This window comes from Dreissena polymorpha, chromosome 1 (assembly GCF_020536995.1).
Source record: "Dreissena polymorpha isolate Duluth1 chromosome 1, UMN_Dpol_1.0, whole genome shotgun sequence".
NCBI lineage: Eukaryota > Metazoa > Mollusca > Bivalvia > Myida > Dreissenidae > Dreissena > Dreissena polymorpha.
Window position 1 is genome coordinate 69050686 of NC_068355.1, and position 17335 is coordinate 69068020.

General features: G+C 37.5%; 2 protein-coding genes across 2 annotated transcripts in view; both read left to right on the forward strand.

Annotated features, from left to right (window-relative positions):
* Positions 1-1726, forward strand: part of LOC127834029 (probable serine racemase) — a 32731-nt gene extending 31005 nt beyond the window's left edge. The window contains exons 8-9 of the mRNA XM_052359592.1: positions 1315-1365; positions 1500-1726. Of these exons, the coding sequence (XP_052215552.1) occupies positions 1315-1365; positions 1500-1643 (195 nt within the window). The 3' untranslated portion in view covers positions 1644-1726. The remainder of the gene's footprint in view (positions 1-1314; positions 1366-1499) is intronic.
* Positions 1727-3629: 1903 nt separating this feature from the next.
* LOC127866324 (uncharacterized) lies at positions 3630-4699 on the forward strand. The gene is made up of 2 exons (XM_052406794.1): positions 3630-3798; positions 4117-4699. The coding sequence occupies exons 1-2, from the start codon at positions 3718-3720 to the stop codon at positions 4360-4362; spliced, it is 327 nt and encodes a 108-aa protein (XP_052262754.1). The 5' UTR covers positions 3630-3717; the 3' UTR covers positions 4363-4699.
* Positions 4700-17335: the final 12636 nt, after the last annotated feature.

A 17335-nucleotide genomic window follows, 5' to 3' on the forward strand; every position in this document is an offset into this window, starting at 1 on the left:
CTACGGATGAAACTATGCCCTAAAATCGCTACAGACATTCTTTGTTGTTTTCCCTCCATTTTGAAACAAAGGAAATCGTCCGGTGCACTTACTGAAAACTGTAAATTTGTCAAAACTTGGTAATTTGTAGTATAGTTTTCAATAGTATTCCATGCCGTGCACAAATTGACAAATAAATATCACTTTCCAATCAATAATGTTCCAAAAATAAACGTATAAATTCAAATAAAGCGGATTTTTTCCATTGTTCCTTTGTTTAGCCGCTTGCCTTCTAGAACACTAACAATGAACTGGTTTGATCCGGTTCTAACCTTGTTTACAGGGAAAATAGCCGAGCGTATCCGATTGTTCTGTAGATAGGCTACAGTCTATCTGATTGCCGTTCCTTTCACCCAACGCATAAAAAACACTGATACGGTATTTCGTATAGTTTGTCCTTATGTCCCGTGTGTTATATTGCCATGAAGACCTGGATGGTTCACATTCCTGAGTGTCACGTAATTACACGTTGTTCGTTGATAATACACAGTAACCACCAAAATTCATTTCTGATTTCATCGAGATTTATTTCTGTCGAATATTTCTTTTAACACAACGCTTGCTAATGTACACGAAATACAATTTTACAGCGCGGCAGCCAACATGGCTGCCACGTCAAGAAGACGTGACAACTCTCCAAGTTCTATTCAAATCTAACCGCAGATTTTTTTTACTACTAACTAAAACACTGCATTTTATCCCCAGGTTAATTTACATTAAATCTACTTGTAATTTCCATTGGTCACCAAGGTCCGGGCTTATTACGAATTGGTTGCCTTATTAAAATGTTCTAGAAGCAACAATCTATTCATGTATTTACTTGCTTGCCAAATGCACTAAAATCTAATTAATTTATATTGGCATAGAGTAATCCCGTTATATTTATCAGTGCCATAACTTGTGTATCCTTTGCAAATAAGGCTTTTCGGTGACCCTTTCAATTGTGCTGTTTCGATGACCATGTGTGGGTACTATTAATCTCGTGTCTATATGCTGACCCTGAACTCATTGTTAAGTATATGGTCCTTCGACTCTTTTATCTAAATGACTTCATTTTATTGACCCCAATTATACCCCACCCTGGGTGTAAACGTATTTGTGTTCTTACTTGAAATAAACCTTAAATCAGGTCTTAGATTATATATTATTGAAATATCCCCTTATTAATTTCCATCATAAGAATAAACTCATAAGAATAAACGATATGTTATAAGCTGTCACATGACATGAGTTCTAAAAACATAAATACTGAAAATCCCTCTTTCTTGGTTTCAGAATAATGAGCAAATAATCGACGGTATGAAATTTGCGTTTGAAAGAATGAAGGTATGGAATGGCGTTTTTGTAACAATTTGTTTTCTTCATCAACTATAAGCTGATAAATCCGACAATTTAAATATATCAGCATTACCGACGGCATTTTTTAAATAAACGCCTTTTCAGAGTATTCACCTTTTCAGTTGGTCGTTGAAGCAGCGTCCGGTGCAGGTGTCGCCGCTGCGATGTCAGAGCGCATGCACAACATGGATGCCAGCATCTGTCACGTGGGGGTCATATTGTGCGGAGGGAACACTGACATTGAACACTTACCATGGTACACGTGATGGCGTTGTTGTAATGTAAACAAATGGTGCTAACCTTGAACTGTCGTGTTAAAAATTTGTCTTTACAATAAATGTAATCAGTATTACTGGCTATGATCGTGTTACTTTTTTCACCGGTGACTATGGCCCAGAAAGCGCCGATAAATGCAATCATGGCAACACAGACATGAGAAGCCATTTTTGCACTAACTTATATATTAGTTCGCGAAAATCTTAACCGTATACCTAATTGGGTGGTAAAATTAACAAATTTATGTTAAGTGAACATTTTCAAACGAAATAAGCCAGTTGAGTGTTTGTAATACGAACATTTTAGTAACCTCCTCTACATAACAATGTAGTATAAAGAAGAACCCCAGAAACACACAACTGACGCACACTACATGTAAAAAGCGGCCATTAAATGCCTGTATTACGCATGCCTAAATTGGTTGATTGAATTATTATTAAAATATATAGGTAAAGTTAACCGATATAGAAAGCTTCACCGAAAGCATGTTTTCAGAGAATACTCGATTGATTTATTTCGAGACTAAAACTCGGTCCACATTTTCTTCACAAAAACTCCGGTGTATGTACCAAACGAAAAATTCTTCAACTAAAATTCATTTTTATCCCCACGCTTTTCGAAGAAAAAGTGGGGATTATGTGGTCATCTCCGCCGTCCGTCCTGGCCACTATCTCCTCCTACACTATTAGCACTAGTACCTTGAAACTTACACACATGGTAGCTATAAGCATATGTGCGACGATGACGGTGACTGAATTTTGATCTGACCCCTGGGTCAAAAGTTATGGGGGTTGGGCTGGGGCCGGGTCAGAGATTTTCCTGCGACCGCGATTCGAAAAAGGCTCATAACTTCTGTGTCCCTTCAGACATTGCTTTCATATTTGGTATGCATGTGTATCTAGACAACACCTTTCCATGCGTATACAATTGTTTCCCCCTGTGCCCTTGACCTTGAACTTGAGGTCAGCGTTCAGGTTTCGAAATCTGCGACCGCGATTCGAAAAAGGCTCATAATTACCGTGTCCCTTCAGATATTGCTTTCATATTTGGTATGCGTGCGTATCTGGACAACATCTTTACATGCGCATACAATTGTTGATCCCTGTGACATTGACCTTGAACTTGAGGTCAGCGTTCAGGTTTCGAAATCTGCGACCGCGATTCGAAAAAGGCTTGTACCTACTGTGTCCCTTCAGATATTGATTTTATATTTGGTACGCATGTGTATCTGGACAATACCTTTCCATTCGGATGATCTTTTTGAACATGGGGTCTGCGTTCAGGTTTAGAAATCTGCGACAGCGATTAAAAAAAAAGGTCATAACGTCTGTGTCCCTTCAGATATTGCTTTCATATTTGGTACGCAAGTGTATCTGGACAAGACCTATCCACGCGCATAAAATTTTTGACCCCAGTGACCTTGATCTTGAACTTAGGGTTCGCGTTTAGATTTTAAAATCTATTATGTGGTTATCTCCGCCGTCTGTCCGTCCGTCCGTTCGGCCACTATCTCCCTTACACTATTAGCACGAGAACCTTGAAACTTACATACATGGTAGCTATGAGCATATGTGCGACAGTGTACTATTTGAAATTTTGATTTGACCCCTGGGTCAAAAGTTATGGGGGTTTGGGTTGGCCGGGTCAGAAATGTTCACTCATTTTTTTAGGTTATTTTACATTAACTTCTTAATTTCTACACCGATTTACTTCAAATTGATACTGAATATCTCTTATGACAATGAGGTCAATCTCAACTATGCATGGCCCCATTACCTACCCCGGGGCGCCCCTGGGTCAAACATGCGGCGCGGGGATACGCCTTGACCTCTTCCGCGCCATTTCTAGTTATTTGTGTGCGCTGACTTAATATGTTGACATTTATTTTCTCCCTGAACGCAATTTTAACTTCGATCATATTGCGTACAGCTTTAAACTTGAGTACATGTAGATTATATATGGACACTTAGTACAATTCGTTATCATAGCGACCTTCATTCTTCGACCTAAACGTAAATACAATCCGTGTTCATCTGAACGTATTTATGTATCGACGCCCTTGCCATGTCTAACACAGAAAAGATTCTTGTATTTCTTGGTATATACGTGGCAGCCATATACGGCATATCAGGATTATATTTCGCAGTGAGTTATGTATAATATACATGTACATATATGATGTACACGTCCGCGTGGATATGGCTGCATTAATAATCTTGCAAAAATGTTGTATATATACGCATAGAGAAAGCATCAATCTAGTAAGCATTGAACACTTTCATAATTTATTAAGATTTATGTAAATATTAATTTATTAGACAATTTATTCAATTCGAGGCAGGCTCACTTGCACCAAATATCTTCTGTAATTTATTTCATTATATCGATGAATTAAATATGCGCAACAAAAATGTTATATTGTACAAATAAATGATCAAAGAAATTCACGTGATGGTTGTCTAGGGAGAATGTGACATGACCAATCTGACCACACGGATAAGCACGTGTCCACCAGGCTCCTGCTGCTGCTATGACGCGGACAACGTACCGATGACCAAGTACTGCAAGCCAATCAGCGGCGACGGAGGTCCCTGCTATGCCAAGGTGTTCGATTGGCCGGCCAGTTGCCCGTGCCCCTCGAACATGACGTGTGTCCCTAATGTCCAGGTCGCCACGTGGACGTCTGAGTACGGACGGTGTCGTAATTAAACAACGTAGCGAAAACAAAAGTGAAATGCGTATGTTTTCGTGCGTGCATTTATTATACTGTTAGGACCGTTCATCATCTCTGTTTAAATACTGTTACTTTTTTATAGATCCGATCAGAACCAAAATAAAGTGTTTTATAAAATCCCCTTTTAACAATTTGGAAAAACTAAACAGACCATCCATCTGTCGTTCACTGATTATTATTAAATTATGTATTGAAATTGCACGAAAACGCATCTGACTCTGAGAATGAATGTGCGACTGTCATCAATTTATGTATTACTTTTTGATAGATAAATATGAAAGAATTTTTAGATAAAATAAAGAACAAAACATGTGTTAATTGTTTTCAAATTTATCAAGTTTTCTGCAACAATTAATGTATAATGCAATGCAACTACCGGTACATGTATGCAAAGCTTACAAATGATATTGTGTTTAAAGCAACTCTCTTGAACTTATAATTCTGTTCAAAGAGTTTTTGCATCGCTTCTACTACAGTCAAAACTGAGAACAGCGGTCAGTCAAGGGAAATGGCCAAAGTGACCGTTGTAGACTATTCTCTGATCACCTGATCACCACTTTTTAGATGGGTGGTCAGTTGGTAGAATTACCACATCGTTTCCCCACCCAGTCCTTCGCACAAAGTGTCAAACAAATGACGATAACTTGGCCTTAGCATATCAACATAAATAATTTCTATTCAATAATAAAGAATAATTTCTCATGAATTGATTTAACTTCATAACTACTTTTAAACTGATTCGTGACTTCATCGACGATAGAATTGTTGGTAACTCGTGCATTCAATAAATCTGGGATTTCGTATTCGGTCTTTTCGTAACTCATAAGTTGTCTCCCATTCGGGTAAGTATCACGAGTATCCCGGGTAAAAAGCGGTCCGTCTAAAATGCGTATATAACTCATATCCGCGGATATGACCGAAAAGTGCGGATATGAACGATAACAGGCAATATCGACACTTTTTCTGCAATGTTTATTTCATTAAAAAAACACAATATGTGTTAAATATGTTTGTATTGTCTCACAATATAACAATTTAATAGACATTATCATTGTTCCAACTCTAAATTCATATCCGCGAACATGACGAAGTGCCAGAAGAGTGTTTTAGGGCTACACACCACAAGCAATATAACCACGCCTACACCACATATGGTTTGTTGTTAAAGGTTACTAAATGTTTATATAATATACTGAATGTATTATTATTCTTGATGTCGTCTCAAAACTTTAGTATTTAGATATACAATATGCTTGAGAAAATAGTGAAGTATTTTTGGGCCGATTATCGCCAGACCACAAGTAATTAAAGATGTTACTTTTCCCTGGTTATATTTTTATTTGAATATAAAATGTTGAATTTATTTAAATACATTGAATGTTTTGAATGCAGTTACTATTGTCTGAAATGTCACTGTTTCAAGTGGCATTTTTCATTTGAAAATAAATGAAGATTTCAAATGCGCGAATATGATAAAATCGACGAATGTGGTTTATCCAATAAAGGATCTATATTTGTAGTGCTATAATAACTTTAAGCAAGGTAAAAATATCTTATATTTGATTGGTACTTTTTATTTTATGCTTTCCGGTGGTAAATTGAGTAATATCAGTGAATGAAAACTGATAATTTAATTTTATCCCATTTTCACCGCGACATTGACGGTATAACACGTTGTGGAATATACTTGCTTATATTCAACACTGTGGAATATACCTGTCGCGTGCACGGACTTCTTTTTAAATGACGTCATGCGATATGCGCTTTAATTAGGTCGATATTGTTTGGTTCATTGATCGAATTTTAAGGTCACCCATAAGAAGAAAATGTGCATATTTTGCAGAAATATATATATATATATATGACATATTCACCAAAAGAAATGTTGAAATAAAATATAAAATTACACGATTTTTGTTTTGTTATTTTTTTATTTATATTTACTTTACCACTGAATTATTTTTCATAAGAAACTAAGTCGACAAAACTTAAGCTTCAAAATTATACGACCTTCAACCTTTAAATCTAGTCATATGACATAATTTTTCGCCATCCGTATAATGAATCAGCTGATTGATGGCGTCATAAAATGACATACTTATTGCGTCATTTCCCCAATTTTTTTGACGATTTATTATAAACGCGACTTATTTCACATGTTTTCTACATGTACTGTATGTCGACATAATTTATCTGAATTGTCAATTGATCACATTTTCCTTATTTCGTGTAATGTGCATTGTTTATAACCAAAGCATATACTTTTGACATTTAACTTAAATATTAAGAATGTACAACAAGCCATACACATATCGCACAGTTCATGAATAATCTGCTATGTTTGCTTTCCTATTTAATTCACGTTAGGCATAGAGCTGTGTAAAGTATAAGATGGTAAAAATAGCACCACACTGGAATTGGGAACGTCCCATTTTGTACATGGGTATTTTCTACTCATTTATCTGTTTTGTACTGGAATGTTTGCCATTCTTTGTGTATTTATATATTAAATTATTTTCTCGTACAATAAAGGCATTTACCATAGATAAATAAAACAGTGTGCAAGTTTAAACATAATTATGTTTGTATGCAGAAATCTGCAAATGCAACCGAGTTTACCAACGGCTATTATTAGATAAACTGCTCCGGTTCAATTGAACAGCAGTAATGTAGAGTACATGACGTAGCGTGTGACGAAGAAGAAAGTTTATCGCGTTCATAAACTCATTTGAATAAAGTGATAGAATGGCATAAGGGTCTTTATTTAACTATGCTAAAATAATTATTAAAGACCCTAGATGCAAAATCGTCAATTATTAAGTTAAATGGATTATTAGATGGATTTTAAAGGATAATTAAAGGTAAGATACTAGTTCTTACGTGTTTTGATTATTGTTTGTACTTTTGTCGTTCCCTGTTCTCGGGGAAATGATTTTAACATGGGCGCCATTGATGCATCGGATCACACACGGCATACCCATAACATTTTATAAAAAACACGTTCTGCGCATCCTTAAATTCGTCGTCCGAAGTCGGAAAACGTATTGCCCTGTATATTTTGTCAAATAAAGTGTCAGTCGCTGCAATTGTCTGTTTACTCGTCAAAATTGTCAAGGTCTTCAATAGCTAAAGAAACTTCAGCGTACAGTTTATTCAGTATTGACAGACCTGTACAAAGTCGCGCCAGTCAAAAATCATAAAAAGCGACATTTAAAGTTATGGTAGCCAGAACAAGGTCGTCGATGGTGTACATGTATGTTGACATCGACAGCATTTTGTCAGGGGCAATCGCCGCCATATTGGATTTTGATCATTTTCTTTCGAAAATAAAATGAATTATAGTAAAGTAAAATCTTCTTTTCGCGGTCGTAATGTGTTAAAACTCGCATACTGCGTAAAATTGAATGCAGGCATATGGTGATATTTTTACTTGTTTTACAGTTTGTGTGTGAATTTTTTAAAGACTATTTTGCGTACCAGAACAAATACATGTATATCACTACGCATGGTTACATTTGTTAGATTTTAAGCGCTTTTATGACTGAATTAAAATTATTGTTAAGGTTATTAGATCTATTTATGTTAAATGTCACGTTGAAAAAATCAAATGGGATAAATAGAATACTAGGATTAGCGTTGAATACAGAGAAGTTTATGTTGCTCGGCTCGAACACCGAAAGCGCTCGCCAAGGCTCGCGCTTCCGGCGTTCTAAGCCTCGCAACATAAACTTCTCTGTATTCAACGCTAACCTAGTATTCTCTATATGTTAAATGTCACGTTGAAAAAATCAAATAGGATAAATAGAATACTAGGATTAGCGTTGAATACAGAGAAGTTTATGTTGCTCGGCTCGAACACCGAAAGCGCTCGCCAAGGCTCGCGCTTCCGGCGTTCTTAGCCTCGCAACATAAGCTTCTCTGTATTCAACGCTAACCTAGTATTCTCTATGTTTCAAACAGTGAAAATTATCGATAATTTTCACTTTTTACTGTGAAATGACGTCATTTTTTACGAAATGACGTCATTATCCCAGCGAAAATCTTTAGTTAAACTCTTAAACAATGTATTATAAACTGTGAAAAAAGCATAAAATAAAAAAAGACAATTTGTTGGATTCGGTGGAATATAGATTATATTTCACTCGTGATCATTGGAAATATATATTTTATTATTTATATGATCACTCGTGAATTATAGGGATATTATGGGCATCTAACAGTTGATAGGGGTCTATCGCCACCGTTGTTTAATTTTGGTGTTTTCACTTCATATGCACTTATATTTGTTAATGCAGCATCAACTTACTAAAACAATATCCCGGAAAGAAAAACATAATGCATTTGAATATTAACCGTACTTTCGTTTTGACAACTGACGTCAGAAATGATTCGATTTACGATGTGAATCTTAATTTAGTTTTAGTGAAGATTCGTTCATAAGACAGAAATACACTATTTTGTTTTATGGATCATTTCGGCTCAGAGGAGAGGGTGAGTCATGTAAAATATCAAATATTATATATATTTTTATAAACAACTGGTAGCAAGATGAGTTACAGATAATTGGTCAGTAACCATATTTTAACTAAATCTTTTGACCCGTAAATTCTTTTTAGCTCAATTCAACAGCGAAAAATGCACATAATATCACTTTGAAATCGATAATCCACCGAATCAAACAAATGTCCTCTATTATATATTATAGTTTATTAGTACGTACAAAAATGCACGTCATTTTATTTATTCAAATGAACAAAGAATATCGTAGTGCTACATTTAAATGTTTCCAGAATGATTATAACCATTATAGTTGCGCTGTTATTGAAAAGCAATGCATGTCCCGCAAATTTTTTAGATTTTCGTTAATATCATGTTTTATAAGTGAATGTAACAGCTGTAATATTAATCTAAAACATATATGCTTCGTATTTTAACTTATCGGGATATTTGGGATATGAACTGTTGAAATATTAACGAAAAATCTAAAATTTTACCGGGACATGCATTGCTTTTCAATAACAGCGCAACTATAATGGTTATAACCATTCTTGAAACATTTAAATGTAGCACTACGATATCCTGTGTTCAATTTAATAAATAAAATAACATGCATATTTTTACGTACCAATAGACTATAATATATAGTAACAATCAAATATAAGATATTTTTACCTTGCGTATTTAATACATATTGTATATTTTTCATTTAACATTGAAATAAACATTGCAGAAAAAGTGTCGATATTGCTTATATTCGTTCATATCCGCATTTTTCGGTCATATCCGCGGATATGATTCATATACGCATTTTAGACGGACCGCTCTTTACCCGGGAAACTCGTGATACCTACCCGAATGGGAGACAATTTCTTAGTTACGAAAATCTCGAATTACATGCATTAGGATGCATTAATAAGTAAAGATTGTCACGTGTCATTTACGTCACGTACGAACAAATATAAAAGCGGATTCGCTGTCATAAACCGAAAGAATAACTGTATCATTATTATTCGAAGAAAAAAAACCGCCCATATCGTGTTAAAAATATAAGTTGCAGTTCGATGTATATTTTTCATGAACAGACGATCACAAATCCTTTTATCGCCTTCTTATAAGAACACTCGCCAGCTTAGTGTTGTTTTAAGTACCTTTACCGCGTAACTATAAAGGTCACTTTGGTGACGCTCTCAGGCCAAGTCGTTATAAATGCAGCCGATAATTACCTCTAATACACATACTTAATGTCACCTGCACCTGTTTCGTTTGCGTTCGTAATTTTCGCGACTCAAAACGACTGACGCGTGACCGTTGTTTTCAGTTCAAACATGACTTTTGGAGTGAAATATACCAGGGTTTTTTTTGGCCCGATTTTATAGCCGAAATTCGGCTATGTTCCCAATCCCAAAAAGTATACTTTTTTCCCAAAATGTGGCAAAAAATTCCCAATTGCAATTCAATTACATCTAACAAAGTATTATATGATTTTTTCTTTTAATTTGAATGATTATAAATAAATAAGTATCAACTATTTGCTTCAGGATCTTTATTTCCATCGACAATGATCAAGATCTGAAATTAACAATGATGATAATTATATCTATAAAATGATAATTAGAGAAATGATGCTATACTATCCTGTATCTCCCCCCAAGTCTTTGGGTATGAAATGTTCATATGAAATAATATTACACTTTAACTGAAGTTGAAACAAAGACTGATAACAAAAAGTACTGGGAACATTGGAGCCCACCAGGTCTACTCCCTTATAAAGTAAGAGAAAAAAAAGAAGAACTTTTTAACAACAAGAAAAGGCAAATGTCTTTGATGTGGTCAACTATATGAGTCTTTGTCAACAATCACATGACATAGTCTTTCTGCCACTCTGGGGCAGTTCTAGTTCTTCCTGATCGTCTGACTGGAAGGCACAACAGGTCCGTTGGCGGGGTTGTGCGGTTTGGTGTCTCACGACTTGGTCCTGTGTCCACGGAAACGTCTACTGGTCGACTGTCAGGACTCGGAGGCTCAGTATAGGCTAGCTGACGACGACTCTGCTGCAGGTTACCTCGGCTGGGTGTCTCACTGCTGCTTGGCGTTACCTTACTGGGTGACGCAGTAGGGTGAGGAGCAGAGTGAGTTGGGATCCCGGTGTTGGTTGCAGCCGGCGTAGATCTGGTTGCATGTGTTGGGGTCACTGCTGGTGTGATGGAGTGTCCTGTGGGATTTTCAGTTGTTGCTGCAGGTAGCCTGAGTGCTAGGTCACTATCAATGGACAGCCGTCGTGGTTGTAGTTAAACGGGGACATACTTTCGTAGGAACTTCCTATTGCGAAGGGTTACCCGTCTTGAGCCATCAAGTCGTACCACATACTGGTCAAATTGGCGAACTTCAATTACCACGCCAGTCTTGTCCCACTTGCGAGGATAGAGTCCAATCTGGTTTTGCAGGCGAACATTGTCTCCCACAGCTAGAGGTGGTAATCTCTGAGTGTGCTCTGACAGTTTTTCTGCACACCGCATGTGCCTGTTTCGCAAGGCTTCTTCACGGGCCAGTGATGTGCTTAACCAAGTTTCATGAGGTTTATACTTTCCAGGTGGAATTGGTATGAAGTCTCGAATGGGGCGGCCAAATATGCACATGGCTGGAGAGAGTTTGGTATCCCTGTCTGGTGTGTTTCTGTACTGAAGCATGGCACGCTGGAAGGCATCTGTGTTTATGTCACCAATGGAAGTTGTGTTATCCATAAGGAGACGCTTCACTGTCTTTACACCAATTTCGGCCCTACAGTTGCTGTGTGGGAAGGCTACGGAGGATAGGCGATGGTGTACACCCCAATCACTCAGGAATTGACGTGTGGCTACAGCAGTGAATTCAGGGCCACCATCAGAGGCAAGTTCATCAGGTATTCCATATGTCACAAAGATACGTCTAAGACATGTGATCAGTCCTTGGGCTCCGTTAGCTGACTGCTCTACAATTGGCCAGTTGGAATAACGGTCCACTACAACAAGGAAATGATGCCCTTGGTAGCTGAAATAGTCAGCACATAAGCACTGGAATGGATACTCTGGACTTAATGGAGGTACTGGTGGTGCGCTAGGATTTGATGGTGCACTACGGTTGCATTGTTGGCAACTGGTACGAAGAGCCGTAATGGCAGGTGTGATTCCTGGCCAAAATACTGATGTCTCTGCCCTAGCAACCATGGAGGTGACACCTTGGTGAGCTGCGTGCAAAGCCTCAAGTACTTCGTCTCTCAGTGATGGTGGTATGACAATACGGTCTTTGTATAGGATGACGCCATCGACTGTAGATAGACCTTCACGGTACTGAAAGTAGTCTCTGAGCGATTCTGGCAGCTGGTGACGGTGTTCCGGGATACCAGATTCGATGATGTCGGTCAATGCTAGCATGTCTGTATCGCTAGCTGTGGCTGTGCGAACTCTGTCCCAGGTGACTGATCGAAGGTTGAGAGCATTGAGGGATGAAACAACACCTGCAATGACGCATTCATCTATGGAGTCTTCCTGATCTTCCTGCATTCTCAAACCAGTCATGAGAGTACTGCGGCTAGCTGGACACACAGAGGTTGAATTGATATGTGTCTCATCATCTGGCAACATCAGCTTTTCTGCATCACTGATTGGATGACGTGATAGACAGTCAGTGGCGCGATGTTTGACACCTGGGATGTGGACCATACGGAACTTGTAGCGTAGCGTTTTCTCTTTCAAGTTTCTTAGACGAGTATTAGAGATGTCCTCAAGCGATCGGTCTGTGAATATCTTGAGAAGAGGCTTATGGTCAACAGCAATGATGAGGTCTGCGCAGCCTAGGACAAAGTACCTGGCCTTGTCAAGGGAATCTGCGACGGCAAGAGCTTCACCCTCAACCGGCGCATAGCGAGACTCTGCTGGATGAGTGAATCTGCTGCCAACAAGTGTGATCTTCCATCCAGATGGGCAACAGAAGGGTTCCTTCTTTGAGCATGTGCAGTGCTTTTGAAGGAGCCAGAATCCAATACCCACTTTTGACCAGTCGGTCGCCAGACATGTGGGTCTTTTGGGGTCAAAGATACGAACACCTTCTTCTATTTCGCTGGCGATCAGTAGTTTTGACTCATCGAAGACGTTCTGGAGATGTTCATTCCAGTTGAATGGAGTGCCAGGTTTCAAAAGTTCCCTAAAGGGTAGCATTCTTTCGGCCATGCTGAAAGCATATGATACCTGGTTTACTAGACCAAACCAGGAACGCACATCTGTAATGTCTTTTGGCGTGGGGAAGTTAAGGATGGCTTGTAAGTATCTCTGGCAGGGTCTTACATCGTTGCGTGTAATTTCAAATCCTGCAAATTCCACAACATCAGCTCCAAACACAAACTTTTCTGGATTCAGTGTTATGCCATTTCGACCGCAAATGTCTAGCCAGTGTACCGCTTGAAAGAAACTGTCCTCGAGATCATCAGCCCATAGCAATGCATCGTCAATACATTTGGTTTTGTGAGGGATGTCTGCAACAATCTCATCATAGCGTCGGGTGTATCCATCACCTGAAGCAATGTAGCCCTGAGGTGCAGTTTTGTAGCGATATCTTCCCCAGGGAGTGATGAATGTGGTAAGATGGTGGTCTTCCTCACACAGGGGTACACTGTGATAGCCGTTCCATGCATCGAAGACTGTTTTCTTCTTCCCATGGGGGACTGATCGTGCTTGATGAAAAGGTGATGGTGTGTGATGTGTTTCACGTGTGTCATGAGCATTAAGGGCCTGCAGATCAACAGTGCGTCTTGGCTAATAAAGAATTAAATCAAATTTAGTATTTCCCTAATCAGTGGACTTTTCGTGTGGAAAAAAAGGCTAATGAATTTATTTTCACAATTTCATGAAAATGCCGATAAAATTCCCAATTCCAAAGCCATGGGCTATCTTCCCAAAAAGTGGAAAAAAAACCATGTATACTGTCCGTTATAAACAATTTGCCGTTATTCTCAAGTGTAATATAGAGTGATTTTCGTCGGGGGGGGGGATCCAGACTGACCGTTGTCTGCAATTTACCGTTATTCTCAAGAGACCGTTAGGTCAGTTTTAACTGTTATGAAAATGGCGTGTATTCTACTTAAATGGTTTCTGTTTGTCGACAAAAATTCTACACAATTTCGACAACGTTGACAAGGATTTGCCCTGCTTATTAATGTGCTTGTTTAGATGCAAATTGATTGGTGTGCAGAATTTAAACGCTGTACAAATAATTATAATGTCTTATTATTGTGCCTTCGAAAACTAATTTGAGTTTTACCTCAAGAAATTTAACCTTAAAGTCACCTTGATAAACGTTTTCAAATAAGAGATTGCATACAATGGCCATAGGCCGCCATAAAAGGAATATGCTTACGGTACAATAAGGTTATAACAATGTGTTGCGCTCCATACTTTCTTCACACTACAGTTGAACACAAGTGATTTCAATAATTAAAGTAGACGGCCGTTAATCACGCGCGCCACCTTTTTTTTTGCGATGTATTAATAAATGAGCAATTGCTACTTCCGAGGGGGCGCTCAGGCCCGGATGTTTTTAAATTTAACAGGTAATTTTACAGGGTGATTAGGTTTTATAAGTGTTTTCAACATATTTCACATTATATTTAAAATTCGGCCAATGTAGTGCGAATCAGCGATTATAAATTCTTTCAAAGATGTACAGGAACATTAAATCACAACCTATTTGGAAACGTGAGGACCTTTATAAGTAATGGCATGGAATAATTCGTAAAAGAAAATCGATGTATTTTGCCTATTTGACGAGCAAATTCTCAGCCAATTAAATCGCTACTTGCATTAAACGATTGTTTTGAACCTGTACAAGTTAATGCTTGCACAAAAGCATCGGATTCTATGTGATCTCATAGATCAATTAGCATTTTTCAAAAAGAGATGGAGCCAATGCCAAGGAGGTGGCGCTCAGACTAGGAGGCGGCGCTAATGCACAGTTATAGCTATTTTAAAGTGAAATACTGTAATGTATATTTCATGTATACAGTCTCCGCCAAACTAGTCAAATTTTTACAGGACAGTAGGTCCTGTAAACTGGGAAAAAATACAGGACCTCCTCTTTTTTTACAGGACCTACCAACTACATAAATATATTAATAAAATAACACAAAAAGCTGCCATACATGGTATTTGTTTAGTTCTGAAAACTTTTGAACACATTTATCATTATAATTGCACTACGTACAACAAGATTTAAGGAGCATTTCATTTTCATTTTGAAAATCCACAACACAGTCTGAGTCATCGTCTCCCACGCCACAATAAACTGCATTTTTCAAACAGTTTTCAAACTCGGCGGTAGCGTTTGTTGATTCTTGTTGCTAAGTCTCAGTGCGCATGTCAGAGAGGAATCTGGTCAATACGGCCTAAACCGACGACGGCCTAGATAATTGATCACCAGCCTTTTTCACGCAGGGACATTGACAGTCAAGATCATGACATTGCGAATGAAGATGATCACAATTATTAATAACTATCTCGATTACGTCCATACAAATTGATATGTGTATCATTTAATAATCAGATTTATAATTATCTTAATCAGCGACTAGGCCGTCATGGATTTAGACCGTCCTGACGAGCATTCGTCATATGGTAACGACGCAAAAAAATGGACCAATCAGGTGTATCGCAAAATTCCGTAGAGTAGAGCGTTGGAACGGAAAGACGCGATCGCTATATTTATACCGCGGAAAACTTTCAGAGCCGTAAAAACATAAATAATACAAAATTTCGTTCTTTTATTATCGGACAATCGGTCCTGTAAATTAGACCGACAGGCCGGACCATACAAAATTTTACAGGACATGTCCGTCGGTCCGACCATGTTTGGCGGAGACTGTGTATAACATGTAAATATCATCCGAATTCATTCCTCATCCGAATATCGGTGCACATTATTTTTGTTGTTCACATTTTGTCTATACAGTGCACTGCATTTAGCAAGATAATGTTCTCCAAGATCTAATATATTTATATATTTGTATTTACCTTGTGTTAAGTCCATTATATGCTGTTTGTTGTGAGAATAATCCAACATATTCGAAATTCCTGCACTGTCAAAATCGTTGCAGCAATGTATATTGATGACGTCATACGTAGGAATATGGTGGAGTGTTATTGCATGCATTTGACTTTAAAATAGGCTGTACCTAAAATTATTATATTTACTCCTCTATTTGTATAAAAAGATTATATGTATTATAACTTGCAAACTCTTCATTTATATTAACTGTTAAAACATAATAGTCTGCAGGGAACTATTTGAGACGCTGAATGCGTAAGAATTTCTTAAGTTTTCATGCTGCAGCATTTAATATTGCATTGTTATACATGCATATTTAAAGGTGCCTATTGTTTCAAGTCATCAAACTTATTGCCTTCTTTGATTAAGATGTGATATGTATGATGATTGTCGATTTATTATAATTAGAAGTATATTCTTGTTTACATGTAACCACATTGCTTCCATACATGGTGCAGGATGCTGCAGGATTGTGATTGGCTGCAGCTGAATCTTTGGCTGCAGCCAAATCTGCAGCATCCGAAGGGTATATAAGGAGGTTCTCCGCACAGTTTTGGCAACAGTTGCTAACAACAAACATCACTGTTCGATCGATTAAAAAACCCTTCCAAAAAGTAAGAAACAAACAGTAATACTTCATAAAACGTTTTCATTTCACGAATTAGAAGTAATTATCAGAATTTGTTTGTTACATTAACTACTAACTACTTGTATTTAAGTAAAACGAGCGTTTTTAGTATTTCATAAAATATCAGTACTATTTATGATATTGACAACCTTAAAGCAGAGCAACTGTTCACCAAACGTCCATCCTTTTTAAGTCAACTCTAACAGTCTAGAGATATTATTGTATTATATAATGTTTAATGCTAGTCTGAATAAAGATGCATTATGTTAAACGTTAAACGGTCTCCGTCTTCCTTCTAAGAGTTTGTTGCTGGACTCAAACTCAAACTACAATTGAGCGCATAGAGATGATCAATTGTATCTTACATGTAAGGTAGCTTACAATATTTTATGTAATGGTTTCTATTATGTTTACAGGACTTTCATTTATTGTAAGTTTACTACTTCAGCACAATTGAGTCGCGTGCATTTTAAATTAGAAAAAGTAGTTTTCTAATAATGTCATGATGAATGTAAACGTTCGTCTTCGTAAGATAAGAACATTGAACAAGTGTTATACAAAAAAGTTAATGGAAAACGACCGAGCTATTTTCATTTGTTTGGAGTTAATAGTGGGAAAAACAACATATATGACCCTAATTAAGATTCGTTGACCTTGGCCTTCTAGTAAATTAAGAATTTGGATTAAGGGACACAAATCATCGTTTCAAGAAAACGTAGTGTCTGATATTTGTTTCGTAAATTATCATA

What these genes read in the sequence shown, in the direction of transcription:
- LOC127866324 (XM_052406794.1), top strand. Translation starts at nt 3,718, where the DNA reads ATGTCTAACACAGAAAAGATTCTTGTATTTCTTGGTATATACGTGGCA. An exon ending in TATCAGGATTATATTTCGCA is followed by an intron (nt 3,799 to 4,116) that starts GTGAGTTATGTA and finishes ATGGTTGTCTAG; the next exon opens with GGAGAATGTGACATGACCAA.